At 38.2% G+C, this 26,508-nt stretch overlaps 2 protein-coding genes across 2 annotated transcripts in view; one reads left to right on the top strand and one right to left on the bottom strand.

The window, feature by feature from the left end:
* Nucleotides 1-17,067, bottom strand: part of LOC107655051 (host cell factor 1-like) — a 22,634-nt gene extending 5,567 nt beyond the window's left edge. Inside the window, exons 1-22 of the mRNA XM_016442445.1 lie at nucleotides 16,934-17,067; nucleotides 15,605-15,809; nucleotides 14,150-14,298; nucleotides 13,226-13,386; nucleotides 12,929-13,137; nucleotides 12,753-12,837; nucleotides 11,846-11,952; nucleotides 10,881-11,060; nucleotides 10,394-10,732; nucleotides 10,147-10,298; nucleotides 9,883-10,059; nucleotides 8,100-8,318; nucleotides 7,900-8,004; nucleotides 7,582-7,798; nucleotides 7,186-7,328; nucleotides 6,952-7,084; nucleotides 6,612-6,808; nucleotides 4,977-5,835; nucleotides 2,933-3,060; nucleotides 2,367-2,699; nucleotides 150-375; nucleotides 1-73 (exon numbers count right to left, since the gene is read on the bottom strand). Coding sequence (XP_016297931.1) covers nucleotides 1-73; nucleotides 150-375; nucleotides 2,367-2,699; nucleotides 2,933-3,060; nucleotides 4,977-5,835; nucleotides 6,612-6,808; nucleotides 6,952-7,084; nucleotides 7,186-7,328; nucleotides 7,582-7,798; nucleotides 7,900-8,004; nucleotides 8,100-8,318; nucleotides 9,883-10,059; nucleotides 10,147-10,298; nucleotides 10,394-10,732; nucleotides 10,881-11,060; nucleotides 11,846-11,952; nucleotides 12,753-12,837; nucleotides 12,929-13,137; nucleotides 13,226-13,386; nucleotides 14,150-14,298; nucleotides 15,605-15,800 — 4,388 coding nt within the window. The 5' untranslated portion in view covers nucleotides 15,801-15,809; nucleotides 16,934-17,067. The remainder of the gene's footprint in view (nucleotides 74-149; nucleotides 376-2,366; nucleotides 2,700-2,932; nucleotides 3,061-4,976; nucleotides 5,836-6,611; nucleotides 6,809-6,951; nucleotides 7,085-7,185; nucleotides 7,329-7,581; nucleotides 7,799-7,899; nucleotides 8,005-8,099; nucleotides 8,319-9,882; nucleotides 10,060-10,146; nucleotides 10,299-10,393; nucleotides 10,733-10,880; nucleotides 11,061-11,845; nucleotides 11,953-12,752; nucleotides 12,838-12,928; nucleotides 13,138-13,225; nucleotides 13,387-14,149; nucleotides 14,299-15,604; nucleotides 15,810-16,933) is intronic.
* Nucleotides 17,068-24,823: 7,756 nt separating this feature from the next.
* Nucleotides 24,824-26,508, top strand: part of opn1sw2 (opsin 1 (cone pigments), short-wave-sensitive 2) — a 3,083-nt gene continuing 1,398 nt past the window's right edge. The window contains exons 1-3 of the mRNA XM_016442444.1: nucleotides 24,824-25,384; nucleotides 25,494-25,662; nucleotides 25,850-26,015. Of these exons, the coding sequence (XP_016297930.1) occupies nucleotides 25,012-25,384; nucleotides 25,494-25,662; nucleotides 25,850-26,015 (708 nt within the window). The 5' untranslated portion in view covers nucleotides 24,824-25,011. The remainder of the gene's footprint in view (nucleotides 25,385-25,493; nucleotides 25,663-25,849; nucleotides 26,016-26,508) is intronic.

Here is a 26,508-nt window from a genome sequence, read left to right as displayed (position 1 = left end):
GCTAGTTCCTGCTGGGTCAGAACGATGGGTATGGTGTGGGTCTGCTGGTTGTCTCCTCCGGCATCACCTGAGCCTGACGAGGGAATGAGACAGAATGAACATGTGCAGGTCGTAGGTTGGGATTCTGCAGATAAATGATGGTGACTCACTCATAACAGCCTGCTGTGCTGCTTGTAGTACAGCCTGAATGGCGAGGGCTTGGGCCTCTTCTGTCGCTGCAGCCTGGGCCGCTGCCTCTGCGGCTGCCGTGACAGCCAGCTCCTCTGGGGTCAGACCCGTCACCATCAGCGTTGTGGGTTGCCCGTCCAACATCAGCTCTGGTGGCAAGGCCAGCGCCTCGGCCTGTGATGCTGATGCTGCCTCTACACCCTCCATCTATTTTTTTAAAATAAAAAGTTAAAGGTATAGTTCACCCAAAAATCTAAATTCTGTCATTAATTACTCATGTCGTTCCAAACCCACAAGACCTTCGTTCATCTTCGGAACACAAATTAAGATTTTTTGATGAAATCCGAGAGCTTTCTGATCCTGCATAGACAGCAAGGGTACTACCACAATCAAGGCACAGAAACGTAGTAAGTACACATAGAACATAGTGGTTCAACCGTAATCTCATGAAGCTACGAGAATACTTTTAGTGCGCAACGTTGTTTACGTTTAGATCATAGCATGCGCATGCGTCGCATACTCTCCAAAACGGCACCAGGGTGACGCGGAGGAGACGAATTGTTGAATAAAGTCGTTATTTTTGTTTTCTTTGTGCATAAAAAGGATTCTTGTAGCTTCGCAAAATTACGGTTGAACCACTGATGTCACATGAACTACTTTAACGATGTTTATACTACGTTTCAGTGACTTCATCGTGGTAGTACCCTTGCTGTCTATGGGAGGATCAGAGAGCTCTCAGATTTCATCAAAAATATCTTAATTTGTGTTCTGAAGTCTTACGGGTTTGGAACTATCCCTTTAAATATTATACTTTTTGCTAATTAGCTTGATATCAAGTTATTTGCAAAAATAGCTGAAAAATTTTACTGGAAATAAAACTTACATGAACCTTTATACTTGTTTTGGTAAGAAGTTAATATTTTACAGTTCTCCATGTTAACTACTATTTAAATAAATCAATAAAAAAAGTACAAAATAACACTTTAAAAATTAGTCTGAATTCAATTTAATTTGCAATAACAGCTTAATTTTTTGCAATTTTACTGGAAATAAAACTACAATTTGTCTCTAAAGGATATTCATATTTTTCATAAGAGTTAAAGCTGCAGTCCGTAACTTTTTTTGGTTAAAAATGATCCGAAATCAATATTTGAGCAAGTACATAACCAGCCATTGTTCAAAACTATCGCCTTACTTTAGCCCGATTCACAATGTTAAGTTTATAATAATGTTTTCTAATTTGAGTGGTACGGGTAGGTTTTCGTGGGAAATTCGAGCATGCTGCTGCTTCATTACGTCACGTCTGTAAACATAAGATTGAGTCCCGGCTAGTAGGCTATCGCATGTGAGGATCCTGCAGGTGGCGTATCGTTTATAGCCTTTTCTCACAGCAGCTGGAATAATTACATTTATCATTTTGATGGCGGATTGTAATCCGGAAAGGATTATGAATCCAGAAAGGATTATGTGTTTATGAAATGTGCATCTGATTACAGATAGCCTGGGATTACACAGGATTTGTATTTTAAAGAGAACCAGTTCGAAGGAATAATAATTTGCTTTTTGGGTTAAAAGAATTTCTTAATATGAAATTCGAATGGTATGACAATTAGAGATTAGACTGTCCAGAAATTGAAATCTACACGCTAATACACACGACATACACGTAGTCACGCAGTGCTAATGTTGTCAACATTAACAATTTGAGAACAAAGTATAATAACAATAATAATAATTTGCACGGTTTGATGTGATATGAGCTAATGGATCATTAGATTTAATCACCATTGGTAGCTCGATTTATTGTAATGCTTTTTTTCTCAGTTGGTCAGAACAAACGTGGCAGACTTGTTACTTGTTCTGATGACAATATCCGGTGAAATTTCTTATTTGGGTCATATATTCCAAGACGTACGTTACAGTATCCACACTGGTGCGGTGACTGACAGCCACACATTCACCTCAAAACATTAGATTCATCCACGCTGGAGCCGTGCACAACCCACGCAATGAAAATAATTCCGCAAGTTACTGCAATTGCAGGTTTCACAAACCGAGATGGCGACAAAGAGGCAAAACTTACAGACTGCAGCTTTAAGTTAAGAGTTAAAAATTTAAAACAAAAGTTAATATTGAATATTGGTCTGTCTTTCCAATAATAACTGTAAATTGTACAGTTAGAATGCAGCTGACTGTACCTCAGCTGTCGGTAGCTGCTCCTGAGCGGTTTCTCCCTCTGCCATGCTAGAAGCGTCATGTTCCATTGGCATTGCCCCTTCCTCCGCCTGGCTCTCTGCCTGCATGGCTACCGCTACGGCTTCTCCCTGGAAGTCACTCGGCAATGCGGCTGCCTCCGCCTGGAAGGCACTTGGCATTGCTTCTGCCCCCGCCACTGTCTGGAACTCTGCCTGCATGGCGACTGCCTCCGCTTCAGCCTGGCCTTCTGCCTGCAAAGACTCTGCCTCCGAGCTCTCCATAAAAACCGGCTCAGCTCCGGCCTCTGAGGATGACTCCGTGATTGAAGAGATGGACTACAGGAGAAGGACAGAGAAAGAAAACCTGCTGATGTTATAAATGCCTTTCTTTTCAACCCTCCCCTCCAACACCCTTCAACATGAAGTCCTCCACTAACATTCAGGCTCTTTAATGGTTTGCATTAGTTCCAAAAGGGTACGAAAGGTCTTACCCTACATTTTCTCTAATTCAATATCATGGTAATAAAATAAAAGCACAACGTTTAGATCTCAAAATACAGGCCACTCACCGGAACAGCGGGTCCTGGTAGAGGTGTGGCCTGTGTGACTATAGTAATGGCTCTGCTCTGGGGCGCTGCAGTGGACGGCAAGCCTTCCGTACTGGTGGTAGATTCTGATGCCTCACCACTCTGTTGGGCTAAATATACAAAATAAATTGTTACCATCAACTTTTAAAAGACATAAAAAGGACAAATTGCAAATAAGAAAAAATGAATATTGGGTCTCATTCACTAATTTGTGCATGAAATCTGTGTACACACAAAGGTTGTGAGCAGCCTTACAATTATGTTGAGGAAATTCTATACATAGATATTTCATCTTAAATATATATATCAGAAAAGCCATTACATGGACATAATTTGGAGACAAATGTTTTATGCAAATCACTAGCCTCAGGCTGCAGGCACACAGTCATTCATTTAAAATACTCAAACTTCAATAATGTTAGAATGAGGTAGGGCTGGGCAATATGGGCAAAAATTAATATCTCTGTATTTTTTTGGCCGATTTGCGTTATACGGTATATCTCTCTGTATTTTTGTTTTTGTATTTAAAAAAATCTGTATTTAATATATATATATATATATATATAAAACTTAATGCCCAATGTTGTCCAACAAAACAATACATATTAAAGGGGTCATATGATGCGATTTAAATAATGTGTTTTTTTAACCTTAAACCGCATAAACACATTTCATTACACCAAATACACCAAATAATGTTCTTTTAGCAACATCATATGACATATGACCTTTATATTATGTGCAAAAAAGGGTTAAAATCACATTTCATTCTAACATTGCAACTTTGCAATCTAAAAACAAAAATAAGGCTTTTAAAGTGAAAAAAATGAGAACAAAAGCACTACAAATATTTCAGCGAAATTTATATTTTAGTCAGAATTATTGCACTCCTCTTTAATTGAGCTCTGCCTGTTTGGCGCGCATGCGCGCCGCGACGCTCGTTCACTGAAGTCTGTGAAGTATAGCGGAGAATCCCAAAGCAGAAGGCTCATGCACTTCTGACAGAAACAAGGGGCCAGATTACTAATCCCCGTCCACACACCTTTTACACCGTCTTACTCAATTTCCTTTTTATTGAAGGAAATTAAAGTATAACTAATGTCATTTGTTTTTAAAGATTTTATTAAGTATAAAACTTGTGCAGTTATGCTAATTCCGAAGGAAAACTTTGTTGTGAGTGGACAGAAATATTACCCTGACTAGCCAATGTAAACATTTCAATTGCATTGTCTGTAAATTTGCAACGAACAAATATACAGAGGTCCTTTTTTTTTTTATCAGTAGCCTACAGAACATTCCCCCTCCCATAAAAGGACAGTTAAAAAGGGCTTAATTAAAAAAGTTATTCCAAATGGTACCATAAAATAACCTGGTATCTGCAGGATTTTTAAAATCAAATTAAAGACCTTTAAAGACCTTTTTACGATCTGCACTTCACATTTCAGCCTTTAAACAATTTTTAAGAAAAGGTGGTGTGATGGCGATTTAAATAAAATACAGATTTCCAAACAATCCAAACATATGGGTATCCCCTTGAACTTGGTAAAAACATAATCTGTTTACCACGTTGATGTTACGCATATATTAAACTAATATGCGAAACGAAACTATAAACTAAGTCTTACCAGTTTTTGAAGGCCTTAATATGAAGCTTGTCACATGTTTAGAACAAATTGGATTATGCACTTTCTCCGCAGCAGCTCAGTCTGTGTCCTCCGCTATATTTTCAGATGCGCTCGTATCAAACTACTGTATATCGATATAAACGGTATTGCCTCATATCGAATCGCTTATAAAGAAAATATCGATATATCGAACAAACTCGATATACCGCCCAGCCCTAGAATGAGGTTAAGAACAAATTATGCAAATGCATTTCTTGTGAATTAAGAAAATTATTTTTCATAAGAAAAAGTTCTTGTGCATATAAATACAAATAACCCACACAATTATTAGCGAATGAGACCCATGGTTTGTAAATATTATAAATGTGTAGATTTAAAAATCTTGTGGAAATCTAAAGTACCTGTTTCCTCATCCGTCTCCATACTGCAGGTTGCAGTGGTTGCTGTGTTGGTGGTGCCCGTCTCGTGAGTTTCACAAGGTGGGTTTGAGCAGACCCTTTGCACCGTTCCCATTTGATTTCCGCCCATGTTAGATGATGCTGTGGTTGCCATGTTGGTGGTGCCCGTCTCGTGGGTCTCACAAGGAGGGTTTGAGCAGACCCTCTGCACCGTTCCTGTTTGATTTCCGCCCATGTTAGATGATGCTGTGGTTGCCGTGTTTGTCGTGCCCGTCTCGTGGGTCTCACAGGGTGGGTTTGAGCAGACCCTCTGCACCGTTCCCGTTTGATTTCCGCCCATGTTAGATGATGCTGTGGTTGCCGTGTTGGTGGTGCCCGTCTCGTGGGTCTCACAGGGTGGGTTGGTACAGACCATCTGGACAGTGCCAGCAGGAGCTGTGCCCATATTTGAAGATGCTGTGGTTGCTGTATTGGTGGTGCCTGTTTCATGAGTCTCACATGGTGGGTTGGAGCAGGCCCTCTGTACAGTGCCCATGTTGGCAGATGCTGTGGTGGCAGTGTTTGTTGTACCCGTTTCATGCGTTTCACAGGGTGGGTTGGAACACACTCTCTGTACTGTGCCAGCTGGTCCAGTGCCCATATTTGCCGTCGCTGTGGTGGCCGTGTTGGTGGTGCCCGTCTCATGAGTCTCACAGGGTGGGTTGGAGCACACTAAAGTAACACTGCCAGAAGCGTCGCCTGCACCAGACTCAGTAGAGGTGGGCTGCTCAGAGGTGGGAGAGGCCAGAATGGAAACAGGCAGATCTTGGCCAGGCTGAGCCTCCACACCACTGGGTGTTGTTATGAGAGTCACCTGGGTGGGCTTAAGAAAGGACGACACAAGATTAGTGACTACAGATTACGTTATATTTTTCAGTAAATTAAGTAAATATTGTGTAAAACGGTTCATTGTAAATACAACAATTTTGTGTGTTAGCATATAGTTTCCATTTTTTTTTTATTACATATTATTCATAACAAATAAAGTTTCCGGTCAGAATGATTTTTTTTTTTTTTAAGAAATTAATACTTTTACTCAGCAAAGACATTAAATTGATAAAAAAAAGTTACCATAAAGACATTTATAATCTCATTAAGATTTCGGTTTTAAATAAATGCTGTGCTTTTGAACTTTCTATCAAAGAATCCTGAAAAATGTATCACAGATTTTGTTTTTACCCAAATCAGCATATTAGAACAATTTCTGAAGGATCGTGTGACACGGAGTAAAAGCGAGACTCGTTGTGTATAAGAGACTTGTAAAACTTATAAAACCATTAAAATTTTCAGGCCCCTAACAATAGTGTACATAATGATGATTAATATTGCTATCAACCAGTATCATATCGGACATTAAATAAGCCATATCAGTTCATTACTACACAAGATGAAGAAATGGTGGTTTATAGGTAGAAAATGTATTTACTACAAAAACAATTTCGGTAAGTAATTATTTATAAAATATGTAACTTTAAAGTATACTTGCATAATAACAAAAAAAAAAAAAATGTAAAGATAAACAAAATAGCTGCAATAATTAAGGAATAATTATATACAACTGCCATAAAAACAATCTGAAAAGATTATGTGGTCCTAAACCTGCATGGTGGAGGTGACAGTGGTCTGGTTGCTCTGAGCAGCTGGCACAGCGGTAGCATTAATGACCTGGCTGGAGAGGGTGGCAATCGTGCCCAGAGTGGTGATGGGAGTTGCCAGGGTGGCGTTGGCACTGGCTAAGCTTCCTCTAGCTAAGCTGGTAGAAACTGTTCCTGTGACTGTGCCAAGAGTTGTTACACCTTAGAAAGAGAACAGACACAGCGAGAGGAAAATACTTTAATCATTCATAATAGAGGTTGCTAAATTACACTTGGCACAGAGACACATGCAGTCTTTTAACAATGAACGTTAACTTTCGACTTTATTAGGCTAATATCCTTACCAGTTGTTCCCTTCACAACTAGTGTTGTCACAGTTGGCTTGACCCCAGATACTGGAGACACGAGACGCACTCCTCCCATCGGCACAGTACGAAGGATGGTTCCAGGCTGACCAGGAGCTCCCTTTAGAACAACCTTCAGATAGGAAATAAACAAGCCAGGTAAGAAAACGGGCTTCAAGTGCTTCAACGGCATCATGTTTTCCATTTTGCACCAGATATTCTGAACCCCGATACCTGTGTTAGGGCTTGCTGGCCAGCTGCTGTACCAATCTTAGGCACTGCTGTAATGATTTTGCCAGGAGTTCCTGTTCCAGATGTCATCACCTTTTTGGTGATGATGGTAATAGGACTCTTCATCCCTGTACTACTAGTCACACCTACAACAGAAAACAGATGCACATTAAGTCCAAGCAAAGCCACCTAAAATATTATCAGCATTATTAATAATAATGTTGTTAATCATTGACAAACACTATTATTAAAGTTGTTAATAATAAATTACACACAAATAGAAATCAATAAAAAATATTGTTAATAACAATAAATAAATATAATAAGTGATATTTATCATCTTTATTGTGTATATCAAAAGACAAAAAGACTTCTTGACAAAATTGCTTATTTCTTTACCTGCAGCTCCCTGCTGTAGAGCAGACATGGGGATTGTTTTAAAAATAGTGGTGGTGCCCGGTTTGGTGGTGGTAGAGGGGGACATGCCACTGATGCCCAAGATAGTGGGCTTGTTTCCTGTGCCACTTGCTTGACTGGTGGTAATTATGGTGGTTGGTTTTCCATCCGCAGATGTTACCAGCTTCAGAATGGTGCCGGGTGGGAGGGGACCCTTAGTCTATGAAATAAGAATGAAATTGAAGTTGAGATTATTTCAAATTATAATTAATGTGAGTGTCTCAGAAACTTAAAACTAGTTATACTATAGGTTCAATGTACCTGTATAATCTGAGTCACTGGGTTGGAGGAGGCCTGTCCCATCAAAGCAGCTGTCTGCACTGGTTTGGTCTGTACCACTGACACCACCTTGCCCAAGCTGGAGAGCTAAAAAAAAAAAAAAGATTATAGAAATAAAACTATGTCCATTAGATCTTTTTACCTTTCTAATTTTACCTATGCCAGAATTTAAAACACTGTACCAAGTTTCCTCCCATGGAAAGCGGGCTCTTGACAAGAGTGATGGTCTTGGTGACTCCGCCCACCACCGTGGTCATAACCTGAGCCTGCTGGGCTACGGTAACTGTGCCAGACTTGTGCACAGTGATGATGGGCCGAGCAGCTGTAGTGGGACTGGACACTGTTGGAGTGGCCACCTGTGCAGCTGCAGTCTTCAGCATGCGAGTGGCAGGGTTGCTTACCTACGACAAAATATTTGTGGGCCACGAGATTAGTGCTGGCCAAGACTGCAACATAAACAACTTCCCACAAAAATATATAATTTCATATATAAATATATGGTAACACTTTACTTGAAGGGGTGTGCATAAGACTGACATGACACCTTCATAATCATGACATGACACATGTCATGAATATGAAGGAGGTTTTATGCATGTTTATGACAACTGTCATTAAGTGTCATTCGCTCAGTTATGTAATTTTTAATGCAAAGATGACATTGTTTGAGATGTCTTTGTTATGGGCTATGGTTAGGGGTAGGGTTAGGTCAAATAATGTCATATTTGCATTAAAAATGACATAACTGAGCGAATGACACTTAATGACAGTTGTCATAAACATGCATAAAACCTCCTTCATATTCATGACATGTGTCATGTCATGATTATGTAGGTGTCATGTCATGATTATGTAGGTGTCATGTCATGATTATGTAGGTGTCATGTCATGATTATGTAGGTGTCATGTCATGATTATGTAGGTGTCATGTCATGATTATGAAGGTGTCATGCCAGTCTTATGCACACCCCTTCAAGTAAAGTGTAACCAAATATATAGATATGTGTATGCTGGCGAATGCAAGTTTGGAATTCAGCTCCTCCAATCAATAGTTCAGAGCTGGAACCATGTAAGTTTTGCTGTTTTGAGTCTTATTTTTTAATTTAAGCATTACACAATACGGTACTGAAGATATTAAGATTTTTAATTTTTTTTAAAGGAAGTATCTTATGTTCACTAAGGCTGCATTTACTAGATCAAAAACACAGTAAAAACAGTAATATTGCGAAATATTACACAATTTTTTTTTTTTTAAATGTAATTTATTCCTGTGATGGCAAAGCAGAATTTTCAGCAGCCATTACTCCAGTCTTCAGTGTCACATGATCCTTCAGAAATCATTCTGATATGCGGATTTGTGATCACGACACATTCCTTATCATTATCAATGTTGAGAACAGTTGGGTTACTTCATTTTTACAGAAACCGAGATAAAAAAAAATTGTATTCTTTGATAAGTAGAACAGCCATAAATTCTCTTTTGATAAATTCAATACAACACTGCTGATTAAAAAAAAATCATACTAATCTTAACCTTTTGAACAGGAGTGTATTTTTGCAAATAATAGAAAAATAAAAAAAACAAAATAGGTCGAACATGAGAAATAAAGCCCAAGGGGCAAGAGGCAATATGAAGGACTACACACAGTGATACGTATACGTCGACTTTCCATGTCCATTATTGTGAAACCCGCGAGACACAACAAAAACACAGCTCTGATCACAGCGTCCAACATCCTCCTGTTGTTAATATTGTTCTTCTTTGTTCTGTTGTTGAATGCCACGCACAAATGACGTCGCTGTCGACCGGCTTACGTCACTTCTTAGTACACACTGTTGGTGCGAATGCAACCCTTTAAATGGTACTGGGAAATAGTTCGCGCAAAATCGTCCCAGTACTTTAGTACTGTACATTTAGTTCTGGAACTAAAGCAGTGCGAAAGGCCCTAATCTTAAGATAATTACCATGACAGGTGATGCCACTCTAACTGTGGTGGACCCAGGCGTCACAGCCACCGTTTTAACAATTGTGGCCCCAGCCGGCACATTGAGAACAGTGGCTCCAGGGGAAGGAGGGATTTTCTGAGTGGCTGCAGCAGCTGCAGCCAAAGCTGCCATTCCACTCATCTGGGGGCTGCTGGGCTAAAAAAGAAAAGGGGGGAAAATACATATTTAAATAAAACTATTTATAAGACATCAACAGTTTTATAGATTTTTTTTGCTTCATACCGATCCTTGAGTGGTCTGTGTTGGCACTACCATGCGAACACCCGCAGGAAGTGATGTCACAGTGACTGGGGACTTTCCGGCCTGGGTGGCCTGTCGCACAGTGACAATTGACGTCCCGGTGCCTGACTGAGGGGCTGCAACTTTCAGAATAGCTTAAATATAAAATGAAAAATGTTAAACTCAACCTTTCATGAGGGGAAAAAAAAAAACGTTAAATTAAGCTACTGACAATTTAACAAATCAGCACCTGGTCCACGAGCTGTTGAGGCAGCCACAGGACTTGCAGGTGTGCTGGGCAGAACTGAGGCTGTGGGAGAAGCAGCCTGGGGCATGAGGGTGATGCCACTGTGCGGCAGACTCTGAGCAGACGGAGCAGCTGCGGCAGGCGCTGGACTCTTAGGCGAGTTTCCAGGGAGGGAGGGAGCTGCGTTGAGGGCTGGTGATGTGGCAGCAGTGGCTGATGGGATATCATATTTCTGAAGCTGAAGCAGGTACATGTCTGCTGTAGACACCGCTCCCCAGCTAACCTCCAAAGAATTTGTGTTGGCCCGGACAAGCTGTACCCGTGAAGGAGAATTAGGTCGCTCTGCAAAGAAAAAGTGCAATACCGACAACCAATCAACTGATGCAAAAAAAATACTACTCAAGTGTGAAACATTTTATGCATTTGGGTATTTTATGAAGCAGTTTAACTGTGTCAGAAATAGCCCATACTGCATATCTGTTGCACCCACCTGTCTCCAGGTACCACAGGTCTTTGCAGCACACCTGATTGTTCCAAGCTTTGCGGTACCCATCACGTCCACTCCAAACATAAAGTCTGTTGTTAATAGAAACAGCGCAATGTCCTGCTCGTGCACGTGGGATGTTGTCCTCCAAAGTGTCCATCAAAACAGTCTCCCATGTCAAGGTGTCTTAAATGAAAAGAAAAGTTTTTTTTTTTTTTAAACAAGGATTTGGTAACTGTAATCAAATTGGGCTCAATTCCAAAGTCCTACCGTTTTACAGATAATATTATCACAATACCAAACTTCCTGTAGATAACACAATAAGTGAAATTTCACAATCCTTAATATCAATTTCAAAATACGTTTTTACTAATAATTATGTAACCAGGCAATAATTAGGAAACACAGAACAAAGATTTGTTTTTGATAACTGTTTCATTTATATTAACAACAATAAAGACAGCAGTATCAGGCTGCATTCACACTTAATGCACAAACTGGACATATTGAGTCAATAATCTGTACTCTGTTACTTTTTTTAATATCAGTATTGATGTACTGGCACACACTACCATTAAGTTTGGGGTCACTACACTTTTTTTTTTATCTGAAGAAAATTCATACTTGTATTCAAATATGCATCAAATAAATGCTGTTACTTTGAACTTTATATTTAAAGAATCCTGAACAAATGCATCACAGTTTCCACAAAAATATTAAGCAGCACACTTTTCATAACAGAAAATAATAAATGTTTTTTGTGCACCAAATCAGCATATTAGAATGATTTCTGAAGGACTGTGTGACACTAAAGACTGAAATAATGGCTGCTAAAATTTCAGCTTTGCCTTCACAAAAAATACATTAAAATAGAGAACAGTTATTTTCAATTATATTTTACTTATATGACTGTTTTCGCTGAATTTTTGATCAAAGATTTTTTACATGTACATCTACATGTACAAACATACCCAAGTTCAGGCAGGCCAGAGTGTTTGTACACTTCCATTCCTTCTCATGTGTGGCCACCTTCACATCATCCATCACTAAGGGAACCCAGCCACCAAAAACATACATTCTGCAGACAAAACAGATAAAAGGATTAAAGGTCAGTAACGCCATTGTGTGCATTTAGGGAATTCCCTGTTGATGCAATTCTACATTACACTGAGGGTGCTTTCACACCTGGCCCGTTGTTTCGGAACCTGCCGCTTCTCCCGCCTTAGCTCAGTTCGTTTGGGCATATGTGAACACAGCAATCGCCCTCGGAAAACAAACTCTTGAGTGGTTCACTTGTAGTGAGAAAGCAATCTGGTCCAACAGACCAACGAACCAGGCTATATCACAATGTATAATGGGTAATTACGTAAGTTCCGTGAAAAGCATTAATTTTGTTGTTTTGCTAATACCTCAAAATGAATCTGTGAATGTCTGTGGGTGAGCACATCTTCACCATTCAAAATCAAAGCGCACTTTTTCATTTTATAATGCCGTTTTACTGCTCTTCTTCGTAGTAGGTGCATTTTAAAAATGTTTTCCCAATGAATCCTGGACTCATGCTCAAAATGATAAATTAATATAACGACAGCTAAAAAAAACAACAACAATAAGCCCGTGAAGCTGTTGTCGTTCCATCCTGACGGATGACATGCGTGACAGCGAGCTAAGTGGAATCCAGGAAAATAAACCGTGGAACTTTGACCAATGAGAGAACAGTTTACTCGCGTGTGACTTGTATTAACAAATTTGGCCCGTTTAGAAACTTTGCCGTGTGAAAGCGAACCACACCAAGAATAAAAAGCAACATTGTAATAATTTTAATCCCTGTTCTGGAACAAAGAGATCGATCTACAGGTGTGAAAGCACCCTAAAACTCACTTGTTTGTAATAGTGGTGGCTGAGTGAAGGCTACGGGGGAGGGGAGCTGCGCCGCTTAGTGCAGGCTTGTTCCAGGTCAGTGTATCTGTGAAGCAAAGAATGACCTAATTATTGCTTAACCTAATTGATTGGTTGAATTGATTGTATGACAAACAGCACAGAGATAACCTTCATACCAATATCCAATGTCCAAAGATCTCCCAAACGGCAACCACTCATTCCTCCATATATAACAAGACGTGACTTCTTAGTAGCTTTTTCAGTATAAACTACAGCAGTGTGGCTCTCTCTTGGAGGAGGCAGCACTCCATATGTGACCGGTATATCCCAGCCCACAATGCTGGAGCCCGGGCGCAGCTCGAGGGTATAAAGGTCATTCAAATATCTGGAAGCACATGTGAGTGAGTCTATGATCCAAATAATATACAAATATTTATTTACTGACCACATTATTATATAGTAGGAAATAATACCTGGGAATGTTGTTCTTGGGGTCTTCACTGTCATTGGCAAGCCCCCCAAAAAGATAGCACTTGTTACCCACAAGAGAAAAACTGTGGCCCAGGCGAGGACATGGTGGGGCTCCACTTTTAGGGGCTTTTGGTTTCAATTTTTTCCATTCCCATCTGCTTGCCTGATAATAGTAACCACAGGAAGAGGTTATAAAACACTAGGCATCATACACTTGCCAACGATGCATAACTGGGTAATTTACACTAAATAACTATGGGTCACACACTACCAGACTTCCAAGTCAGTCCAAACACAAACTGATACAGAAACACGCACCTCATTGCTTGGACACACATAACAAATAAAAATAAAACAATAAAATGGGAGCTCACAGACAGAAAAACAGAATTATGAGTTACACGGAATATATGAAATTTATGGTATATGAAGATGCAGAAGTCCAGTATCAACAACCACACAGGGAAGAGACAGAACAATTTTGAAACCAAATAAATACATGATTATAATCATATGTTCTGTACGAGTTCTTCAAGCAATGGACAACATACTTAGCCTTTAGCATCACATATATAATACATTTCTGCCTCATACGGTGATCTGGCCGTATGCACTAGCATGCTTATTTTGGCACGATAGTGGAAATACGGCTAATGTGTGCTCTAAAAGATGGCTCAAAATAGCAAACATATTTGATATCAACCGACTAGATGGAGCATAATCCGAAGCTAAAAATTCAGAAAGTGTGCCCATCATACACTATGTAATTTTCTGTGAAATCTGTCAACTCTTGACTGAATCAGCAGGCCAGCTACAGCTTTCGGCATATAGCGCTGAATACTTTAGTCTGCAAATCTGGGCGAAAGTTGTCTAGTGTATTCCAGCTTTTAGTCACATAACAGAGTGATTTTAAAGAACTTTCTCACCTGTAACTCATAAAGGTCATTGCTGTACTTTCCATATTCCACCATTCCACCAAACACTAATAGACGTGTGCCATCACATACAAAACCATAAGCTGCACAGCCGGGAGGAATGTCTCCACGAACAGCTGGTATGAACCATTGGTTTGTTGCTGAAAAAGAAAAATATTTCATTGCTCAGTCAATACTCAGTGATAAGGTGCAGACGACTTGCAAAAACATTCTCTTGCAGTTTTAAAGCCAAGGTGAATAAAACACTTTATAAATTCAAAGCACTAATAGTCAACATAAATTAGACAGTAGGACTAAATTAAAAGACAAAGGAAGATGTGACTAATATATCAACACCATGAAGTCTTAGGTGAGGTATTAAAAGAACACAAACTTTAAAGCCACAATGAAACTGAAGTAACTATAGATATATTTCTTCCATATTGTGTTGTGTAACAAATTATTGAAAAAGAAAAAAAATGTAGGGTGAGGACTTGGTTTTACAGGAGACACTTTGATTAAACATTATGAAGTCAAAACATTTTAGCAATGAAATGTATGCATGGATAAATTAGGATCTATAACATGCATTTAGAAAATAGATAGGGTGAACTTTTATTATTTCATGTCGACCTTAAAGCTGCAGGTGAGGAGAGTAGACTGTATATTTTTACATTTTGTTTTATCATTTGTTATATATTGAACTTATGTTTTTTTTTTTTTTTTTAAAGGCACCAGAGTGTAAGACTGAAGTCTAGTGTGATTCTGTAACAGGAAGAGAAATGTACTGAATTGCAAGTCACAGAACTGAAAGGTCAGGACAGAGGAATTAGATTGTTGGAAGACTGTGTGATAAATTAGAGCTTTCTGGGAAAATTAAGTTAACTCTTTCACTGTAACCCTCAAAATGAAACATTTAGCTTCATTTATATATATATATATATATATTTTTTTTTTTTTAAACTTTTTATCAATATCATAAAACATTTCTGGAAATACCTACTGGCAAGGTATTGTCTAGTCTAGAGCAGCCTAATATCCACAATACTACTAATGTCACTGTGGGCTCAACAGTCACAACATTCGCGGAAAGAAAACAAAAAAGACGCACTGTTGCACGTGCAGGAGGGGGCGTGACGCTGCCAACGTCCATTTTTGTTTTCTGGCGCCTTTTTCTTTTCACAACATACGAGCTGCGAGCGACATGGCAATGAACTCACAGATTATTTATATACAAATACTATGCTCATATGTAATATAATATGCAGTTCTATTTTTCTTCGTAATACAGAAAAATGTACGACTGTAACTTCAAGTTAAGTCGGATCTTCATCGTTGCGCGCAAGAAATATAATAATGAAAAAGTGTGCAAGGTAAACACAAAGAGCACATTTAGCGACGATTTGCAAACGTTTTGTAGTTTGTACGCATATACACACGTTCCTCAAATAAAAACATTGTCCTTACCAGTATTATAAACGTGCAACTCGTCAACGATCCCTTCGTTTCCTCCGCCGAAAACGACCATCAGCTCCTTGATGGCTACGGCTCTGTGCCCGTGTCTCGGTCGGGGAACCGGCCCGGACCATCCCAGAACCCGCTTCCATCGCGGCTGCAGCGGAGCTCCGGAGGTTCCAAGCACAACGGAACCGGGGGACGTCATGTCCTTTTACTGAGGAAAAAGGCAATGCACTTCAGCGACTCTTAGCCACTAACATCTGTTTCTGTGAGCTCAAGTCAGCGAAAATATAGCACAAAATAGAACAGTATATATTAAATAACACGTTCTGAATATAGATATAAATTGTTAGAACATTACAGCAGTGCCATCAAAACCCCAAACACTGGGTTATTCAGAAGTTTGATTAATTCATGAATGCCGCCATTTTGGCGCTTGCAGACGGGCTAAAAGCCGACAAGCTAACGTTAGTCTAAAATACCGCGCACAGCAAGTTCAGCATCGATCATTTTATATACCAAATAGCACTACGTTCTAGTTTAAAGTCACATACCAAAATTACATTAGGCAGTTAAATGTCCCTGATGCAGAAAGAGTATCAACCCATGGAAGTCTCCATCTTGAAACAAGCCTCCGCCAGTCTGAAAAATGGCGGAGCTGCAAATAAAAACAATTCATTTCAGTCAACTAAATAGCAAGTGTAAGTGAACAAACTATCTACTAACCGCTAAGTGAGAATTACTCAAAACCCAATCCGCGAAATACTTCGAAGGTACACAAAGACACAAAATCAGAGACTTAACACTCGAAACCCAGTCCCTATTTGCTGCAGAAGGCTATTTTCACGCCTCTCTGGGAGTCGCCATCTTGTCAGCCACTCAAAATAGCAACAATACTACATTTTAAGCGTGCAGTTTGATTCCAGTGCGGTGCAAAATAAAACCATCGCCCGAGTGCTGCAGTTTCTAAGCGGTCTGAGCATTTAAACGACACTTTTACGCGTGCATAATATCCATGCAGTTCCCGGTTCCCAGCAGCGCAGCTAAAACACACACCTAGCCTCGTTTCACCAAAGGATCCTCACATAAATACGTACGCGCAAATACATCCCGATACATACTATGAGAAGATACGTCTGCGCAAGTCTCCTCCAAGCGAAAACTATAGACGGGATGATTTTTATTTAATTCATGCCGCCCCGGTGTAAGCAGCCATCTTGTCGTCAAATCAACCCACTAGCAGCTCCCACAAGAAAAATGGCGGCTACGTTTATGTTCGCCATCAAAAAATACACATTTCGGCTCAATGCATGATCTTCGCCAAAAAGTCATACGTACGAGATTCGTGTTGCAATATCCGAGGAACTGTTTTGATGGCCTGTTTTTGAAATGATTGCCTAGGTTCAGCCAAATCTGTTAAGAAGTATCCACTCTCATGCCTGCCTGGAAGCCGCCATGTTCTTGAAAATGTACAGCCGCTCCTGCAGCCACCCGTAACAAATATGGCGGAATTACCACGTCCCTCTCTAGAGCTCTTTGTAAAACACTCACTCACAGCTCAGATATACAATCTGGCATTTCTTAAGCAATTATTTTATAATTATCATACCCTATAGGTATGTATCTGAGAGCTGCTAAAACTATTCCGGCAATTTCTACACATTTTTTACACTTTATATATTAAGGGCTTATTGTCCCACACTAAAGATGGCGACATAAATCGAAGTTTATTGTTAGATATTCGTTTTCTGACACATTTTTTGTGTAATGTATCCACAAATATGCATGATAAAATTATTATTACGTTCGAAGCAAAGAGGAATCTGTAAGTTAACCACGAATGAATGAATGAACACAGGGCTTCTAAAGTATTTTCTTGAAGTAACGCCCCCTTAGTGGAATTCTTCCAGTGATAGCGCTCCGGAATACAGCCTCAAGCTGAATACTGTCTTACTATCGCCTACATAAAGCCAGTTTTGTTATCTTCCTATAATAGAAAACTTGTTAGAAAAAAGTATTTGAACAGTTTTAAGGAGAATTGCTTTGGATAAAAGCATCAGCCAAATACATAATGTAATTATCATAGGGTCATTCTTAAAATGGAGTGGCAAACGCGAGGCAGAAATTGTATAATGATAAAATATGCATTAAAACTGTTTGATGAAATTGGGCATTTATTTACAACATAATCTCTTGTGTTAAAACTATTAGGCTATAATGTTGCAGTTACGTCCAAGGATAGTCTATTTGGGGAAAAAAAAAAGATTTTGTTACAAACACAACTAAATATTAATTTTAAAGCAAAAAATTTAACTGTTAAAAGTGCGCAAATTATTTTCACCCCATAGAATAAAAGTTCAACTGCTGCAGTTGAGGGACACCACTTGTTACTGCAAATTAAGAATGGCAGTTTATATCATTATTGGATTAAATATATAGTAAGTTTATATTTCTAAGAAATGAGTGTTTGTTCTATTTATAGTGTTGGGTAGATTACTGTTTGCAATTTCCATGATAAAAATTATATTCAGTAATATATATGTCTTATAGATACACTTTATAGCTTAAAGTGATATAATTTTATTACATTTTTAATTTTCATTAAACATTGGTAAACTATTTTCACTAATTATCTATAGTAGTAAGTAAGAAGCCCCTATACTTACTGTCTGGTTCGTTGTTATTTCAGCTTTTTATGCTAGGTGGCACATAGCATCTCTCAAACATTCAAAACACATTGTTTCTGCAGTGTTAACCTCAATTATTAGAATAATACTGAAGAATAAATACATTGTAGTTGACAAAGCTTTACAGGCAGTAGGTGATAGATGATAATAACAACAATAATTATACTAATAATTATTATTAATAAAAAAATTGCATAGATATTGGTATATTGACAAATCGGTGCAGTTTGTGACATTGACAAAATAGTTTCTGAAACATGGAGAGATGACTTGACATTACCAGGGTCTTTTCTCCTTTTACTCTCCATTTAATCTCATAGGAGGAAAATTCACTTTACATGGTTTAGATATTAAAGACATTTCATTTGTGTCTCATTTTGTTTTTCTTTTCTGCAGGCAACTGTGGTATTCCAGAGGCTCTAAATACAAACTTTTTTTGCCGATGATCCACCAAAGGTTCAGCAATCAGTTCAAATTGTAAGTATGCATCCCTTTAAAAATCTACTAATGTACTACTTCTTATGGAATCAGATTAAACACATTGGAGAACTAATGATGCTCTAAAAATAATATTTTCTCCAATGCTTTTTAATTCAATGCACAACATATGCATAATATTTAGTTATATCTAGCAACAACATAGCATATATAGTTTCTGCTGGTTTTCATTATTGTGTTTATTTTATTAATCAAGGATAAACAATAGTGACAACCATTCTGTAATACCTTCACAGTGTGTTTGCATTTCTCAAGGTTGCATTGGAACTGCAACTGTGTTTCAGATGCCTTATAAAGAGGCTTGTGATCATTAACTTTGTAGTAGACTCCTCCCTCTTCCGGACTTGTTGCGTTGTCAGCTTTTAATCACTGTGACCCTTCGGTCTTTGACCTGATCCATTTCACTAATATCCATTACACAAGAAATGGAAAATTCCATGTTTTGTCAAGATGTGAATTTTAGTATCAGTCAATCAATACGTGTGTTATGTCATACTAGAGGTCAATACAATCATTTTTCTCTGAATCCGAGCATAGAGTCAAATCTCTCTGACTGCAACGGGACAAATCATAATCTAAGAAAGCTGATTTCAGTCAAAACTTAATGTTGACGGCTTAGTGATATTGCAATGTTTCAAAATTTCCTTTTAATTGTCGTAAGCATCTACTTTTTAACATTAAGGTTAATAAATGCTGGATAAGTATTGTTCATTGTTAGTTAACTGATGTTAATGAATGACACAAGTGTTAGCAAATATGAGCCCCTTTAGGAAACATCATGTAAAAAATTTGGGGATGATTTGCAATAGCGCACTTAAATTTGACAAGCAGATAAATGAAATCGCCAGAAATAATTTTTTCAAAATGATCTCTAAGATTAAGCCTTTTTTTTTATCCCAGAAAGATTTGGAAAAAGTTATGCATGCGTTTATCGTCTCGAGATTAGGCTACTGCAATTCGCTATACTATTGTGCTCAAAATAAAGTTTTAGACAGACTGCAGATGGTCCAAAATGCGGCTGCAAGAATGCTCACAGGCACTTGTAAATTAGATCATATTACCCCGGTGTTAAAATCATTGCATTGGTTGCCTGTTTCTTTTAGGATTCATTTTAAAATGTTATTATTTGTATTTAAATCTCTGCATGGCTTAGCTCCATCTTATATTGCTGATCTAATTCAGGAACAAAAGCCAACAAGATCCCTTCGATCTCAATCACAGAAACTTCTTGTTGTTCCTTGATGAAATCTAGAGGGGATCGCCGCGTTTGCGGTCGCTGCCCCTAAATTATGAAACAGCCTGCCGCTATATAGGGACGTACTGACGCTCGGTCAGATTTAAAGCTATTTGAAAACATTTTTTTTTTATGATAGTGTTCGATCATAGATAAGTGCGAAGGTTGCTAGTGCCATATATGCCTCTTCTGATCCTATTTTAAGATGTATTTTGATTGTCTTTTTTAAGGTTTCTTTTACTTATTTAGTTATATGGATGTGATCCCTTTTTAAAAATTGTCTTCTGCTCATTGTGTTACTGTTTGTACAGCACTATGGTCAACGTTGTTGTTTTATTCAGTGCTTTAGAAATAACTTTGAACTTGTGATTTATACAGCATGTGTTTGCTTCTGTCTGTGTTATTGCACTTTCGCTTGTTAATGTTAATCACTAAGACTGGTGAATAAAACTATAAGATGGCTGTAGACATACTGACACAAACTCAGCTCTGAAGCAGGTTAATAGGCTAGAGATAACTATGTGACGCACTTACAGGTGTCTTTACCTCAGGCACCCCTCTTAACTGGTCTACACTGACTGTGGTAGTTAAGAGCCTTAGCACAAGTCCAATAATTAGTCCTAAGCCACTAAACAGATCATCATATGGGTCATACAAGTGAGGAAGACCAGAGATTAAAACAGAAGAAGAGGGAGGGGACAGAGCTTTGACCACAGAGGGTGACAAAATGGGCAGAAAAAAAGGCTCATCTACAGGGATTTTGATGATATGGAAATGAGAATGATTTTAAGACAATGATAATTTTGATAATGACATGATAATGACATGATGTGTGCTAATACTCCTTATACCCACCCTAAACCTACATTTCTTTCTTTCTTTCTTTCTTGTTGAAGTTTCCTACTTCCCAGATGACTTTCATGCAAGCTTATGTGGCACTAGAAATACTGAAACATAATAAGTAAAGTATGTTTAACGTTTATAGTAAGTAAATATACTGGTGTTGAATGTTTAGTTGGGAATTTTTATCTTTGCTACATGGTATATGGGAAATCTGCGGTTTACTTTTCAGGGAGTGATTAGCTCAGAGGAGTATTATAAGCCAGAAGACGTTAACTCAAATCCCACTCTTTGCTCACGCAGTAACTTTTCACAGGATGCACAAGTGCACAAGCTGTAATTATATGAAAACCATTACAATATTATTTATTACTTAAAGTGACACCTCACATTGCAATTACATTTGTGTTTCCCACAGACTTGCACAAATGCTGCTTTATCAGACATTACATGCAAGATGAAATTAAAATGACATCCAAAATTTTCTGAAGACAGTCGGTTTCCTTCAGAAATTATACAGTGCTATAAAAACACCTGCATCGGGTTTCGATTTTGAAACGTGCCGTGCTCATGTTTATTCAACAAAGTCAAAGCCTTTTGGAAAATCTATTTGTGTCGGTCAGTTTTGATTTTGTGGCGGGCACCACAAATAAATCAATGTATGGGAAACACTTTATGAAACATTTGAAGTTTCATTTATTTATTTATTTGCATTAACACAGCAACTCCATTTTTGCAAAGGGTGAACAGTGCACTGCAGTTTCAAACTGTACTAGTATGAAGAGTTGCACTTATCAAGTTGACTTTTAATAATTAATTAACCATATTATATTACAATTATTATTTTTTATCACATAATTCAGTTGTTATGTTGTCAATAAGCAATTATCGACTTTAACCTTAAATTGTGTTAAGTTCATAATAAGTTTATTTTAATGGCTACTCTAAACAAATGAAGGTTTGTTACTCATTATCTCATTGGAGCAACAAAACCAATAAGGTACATATAAACTTTGGCTTTTTTCCATGACTCCATCCTGTAAATCTGTAAATTAATTTTCTTCTTTTATCACTGTAAATAAAAATCAATTTATTTCAAAGTACAGTTGCTGCCATGAATTAAGTATAATCAACTTGGTTGCACAAGTCTTTTCAACTTAAATTGCATTAAACCAAATTAAAAAAACTCATGTATTTTTTTTGTATAACATAAAAAAGTTGAAATTGCTCAATTTATTTTGATAAATTAAAGTAATTTAGAAACATAAGTTGCCGTGACTTACTGAAATTATAATTTTTTACAGTGTATAGGTTTGTATAGTCTTATGTAATACTATATTTGTGTAACATTCACTTTTAGTGTGATTATTAACCTCATTAAGTGTATTTATTGACGAAAAATGTGTACCCGTGTCATTAGCACATTTTCTGTCATTTACAGTGGGTGCACTGGATTTATTGACTTTAATTAATACAACTCAGTTGTATTAAATTAAATACTATTGTATTTAATTAATACAACAATAGACCATAAGATCTTGATTACACGCTTAGAACAATGTGTTGGTATCATAGACTGTAAAAAAAGATGGACGACGCATCTCCTATTCCTTCCACTATAGAAAAGTGAAGCCAAAGCATCTCAGTATGGCCGCTGCCATCTTGAGTAAATGATGTAATTTGGAGCCAGAGTCTGCGCAGTAGAGATTCGTTTGGAGCCAGAGTCTGCGCAGTAGTGTCGTGAGGTGGAGCCGTGGTATCAAACTCCCGCCCAAACTCCCGCAGACCCAATCAACCATAACGACACGCCCCGTTTTTATAGCATCAAATTACTAGCTAAAATCAAACTTATCACAAAAACGAACAATTGAACATCAGCGTGATAACAACTACCTTAAATGACCAAAACCATCTTTCGGAAAATTGTATTGGAAGTGTAATTAATTATTTTTTTTTGACTCAAGTCCCATTCGTTTACATGGAGAGGGCGGGGTTTATGACCTGTACTGCAGCCAGCCACCGGGGGCAATCAAAGAGCCCGCAGCTTCACTTTTCAGGACGTGTGAGACACACCCGGTTGGTATTAAGGGTACTGAATTGGGATGGTTTAGATCCTATTTGTCCGAAATAACTTTCTCAGACTTTGTCTCCTCAACTGCTTCTTTCACGTGTGGGGTCCCCCAGGCTCCACTTTGGGGCCTATTCTGTTCTCCCTGTATATGCTCCCCTTTGGACATATTTTTAGGAAATTTGGTATTTCTTTTCATTGTTATGTAGACGATACGCAAATTTATCTGCCTCTGAAACGAAAAGATATTTGCTCTTTAGCGCCCCAATTGCAGTGTCTTGTGGAAATTAAGGCGTGGATGGCCTAATACTTATGAGTTATCAGATTTGGACCTTGGTGAATTGAAACCACTTGTGAAGCCCTATGTAAAAAATGTAGGTGGTATCATGGATTGTGATTTTAAATTGGACAAACAGATTAACTCGGTAATTAAATCTAGTTTTTTCCAATTGAGACAACTCACCAAAGTGAAATCTTTCCTGTCTTTTAAAGACTTTAAAAGAATCGTTCATTTTTTTATTTCAACTCGTCTGGATTATTGTAATGGCCTCTATATAGGTATTAGTCAGGCCTCTCTCTCCAGACTGCAGATGGTCCAGAATGCGGCAGCTCGCTTGCTGACGGGTACACGAAAGCGGGAACACATCACCCGCGTTCTCGCCTCTCTTCACTGGTTACCTGTCCATTTTAGGATTCAGTTTAAGATTTTGGTATTTGTTTTTAAATCTCTTAATGGTTTAGCACCTAAATATCTGTCCGACTTGATCAAGCTGTATGCTCCTCTAAGAGCACTATAGGTCTGCTGACCATTTGCTTTTAGTTGTCCCACGGATAAAGTTGAAGAGCAGGGGTGACCGAGCATTTGCAGTGGCGGCCCCAAAGCTCTGGAATAGTTTGCCCCTCTACATTAGACAGGCTCAAACACTTGCTGTTTTTAAATCCAGCCTAAAAACGTATTTTTATAGTCTGGCATTTGACGCTACATGATAGCTGCTTTCTTTTATTGTCTTTATGGTGTCTTATTGTCTTCTTTTGTGTTGTTGACTGTTTGTATCATTGATATTTTTATTCTTTTATGTGTGTACAGCACTTTAATAAACACTTGCTGTTTTTTTAAAAAGTGCTTTATAAATAAACTTTGACTTTTGACTTTAACTAATTAATAATTATAAAATCTTCATAGGCTCCCCTTTATACAGCTTTATGAAAGCTGAAATAGATCATTCTGTTTCAACTTTCATAAAGCAATCTAAGGTTGTCTAATCAAAATACAGAACATGAAATAACCTAAAATAATGAACAGTCATGAACATCAACAATACAATCAAATGCTGTGTCTGTGAAGTCATTATTGACAATTCATAATTATTTCTATGTGTGATGCAGTGTGCTGACAAGCATGTTTTTCACTGCATTTCACATTATCCTTTTTTTTTTTTTGCTTAGATTTTACTTACGTAAAATATAAGCTGAAGTTCCTTTCTCGGCTCTGACACAAGAACCCTCTACAGACGAGTGTCAAGGGCATTTCAGCTGTCAGGTATTTAAGGCTCTTCACAAAGGCCGTGATTCCAGGCTCAAAGCTGGAGATAATACGATGGGAAGCAGATTAAAGAGGGGTTAACTGCAAGTGATTAACTGCATTATCTGCACTGTGCAGCAGATTACCTGCCATCGCTAACTCAGAACCACACTGCATGGTGAAAGGGATGATCCGAATTAGCCAGGTTTTGGTGTTGGAAATGAGATTAGGTGAATTGTATGTCTCGCAATACACAGATGTAGTTTTGTGTGTGTGTGCACAAGAGCCTGTGTGTTTGGTAGATGACAACAAAACACAAATCCTTCCATTAAGACCATTTGGGAGGAGCGAAAAGGAATCTTTTGAATCCTTATAAAAGATGGATCACTTGGAAATCGATTGAGGGAGGCTTCATCTGGTCATTAACCAAGAGAGAATTTACATCGATACGGGTTAGACTTTATTTTTTTGCGATGCTGCAGTAATCTGCGAAGGAAATAACACAACTGATTTAAGCTTTAAGGCGTTATAGCGTTCTCGGTGGAGTGGTTGCCAGTTTCAAGCAAGATGAAGCAAGTACCAGAGTTTCAAGAAGACTTCTACATCCCCATCCCTTTAGATATCAACAACATCTCAGCTTACAGCCCTTTTTTGGTCCCCCAGGACCACCTGGGAAACCAAGGCGTATTCATGGCCATGTCTTTCTTTATGTTCTTTATTTTCGTCGGAGGGACTTCAATCAACATCCTTACCATTGTTTGCACAATTAAATTCAAGAAACTCAGATCTCACCTTAACTATATTCTTGTTAACCTTTCCATTGCCAACCTGTTCGTGGCCATTTTTGGTTCCCCGTTATCATTCTACTCCTTCTTTAATAGGTACTTTATCTTTGGGGCGACAGCATGTAAAATTGAGGGCTTCCTTGCAACGCTTGGAGGTAAAATGCAACAAGCATCCACATTATTTTAAAGCTTCTGTGTTTCAAGCTTCTGTAGTTCATTGTAGTTCACAGATAGTTTCAGTAAACTGTTTTTCTGTTTTTGCAGGAATGGTGAGTTTGTGGTCTCTTGCTGTAGTGGCATTTGAAAGGTGGCTGGTCATTTGCAAACCCCTTGGGAACTTTACCTTCAAAACCCCTCATGCCATAGCTGGCTGCATACTTCCTTGGATTAGTGCAATGGCAGCTTCACTCCCTCCACTGTTTGGCTGGAGCCGGTAAGTCCCACTGCTCATAACACACTGATAAAAACAAAGCCACAGTGCCTCCCTCCACTTAACCCGAAGAAAGAAAACCAACACCTAGCACCTTTTTGCTCCACTCCTAAACAACTAGTTCAAGTCTAGAAGTGAAATCCTCACTCTGTTGTCTGTGCCATCGATTTCACTGAGATCTCTCTTACAGGTACATACCTGAAGGTTTGCAGTGCTCCTGTGGACCTGACTGGTATACCACTAACAACAAATACAACAACGAATCCTACGTCATGTTTTTGTTCAGCTTCTGCTTTGCGGTTCCTTTCGGCACCATCGTGTTCTGTTATGGCCAACTACTCATCACACTCAAATTAGTGAGTACAATTTGTATTTCCCATCGAAAGCTGCCCCAGAATGAATCATTTTAGTGAAATGTTTCGAGAAAAGAGTAAAAGTTTGGGTGAGGAAGAGGAATTTTATAGAACAACACAGTGTTGTTTTTTAGATATTTCTATAAAAATACAAAAAATAATTGATTTAAATAAATATTAAGACCACAAAACCATATTATTTTCTGTTCATTTCTGTTCTTTATTTCAATCGGAAAACCTTAGCCACATGAACATTCAAATAATAAAATTAAATGGTATAATAAAGGTAGGGTTCATACTAACACTAAATACCATTTATTATGTATTTTTTTACATGAACAAATGATATATTTCTTTCATTGCTCTGCCACACTCTTTAAAGGGATAGTTCACCCAAAAATGAAAATTTGATGTTTATCGGCTTACCCCCAGGGCATCCAAGATGTAGGTGACTTTGTTTCTTTAGTAGAACACAAACGGAGATTTTTAACTCAAA

This window comes from Sinocyclocheilus anshuiensis, unplaced genomic scaffold (genome assembly GCF_001515605.1).
Source record: "Sinocyclocheilus anshuiensis isolate Anshui unplaced genomic scaffold, SAMN03320099.WGS_v1.1 scaffold1072, whole genome shotgun sequence".
In the NCBI taxonomy this organism is placed as follows: Eukaryota; Metazoa; Chordata; class Actinopteri; order Cypriniformes; family Cyprinidae; genus Sinocyclocheilus; species Sinocyclocheilus anshuiensis.
Note: the sequence above shows the minus strand (reverse complement) of the source record. Positions and strands in the feature narration are given on the sequence as shown.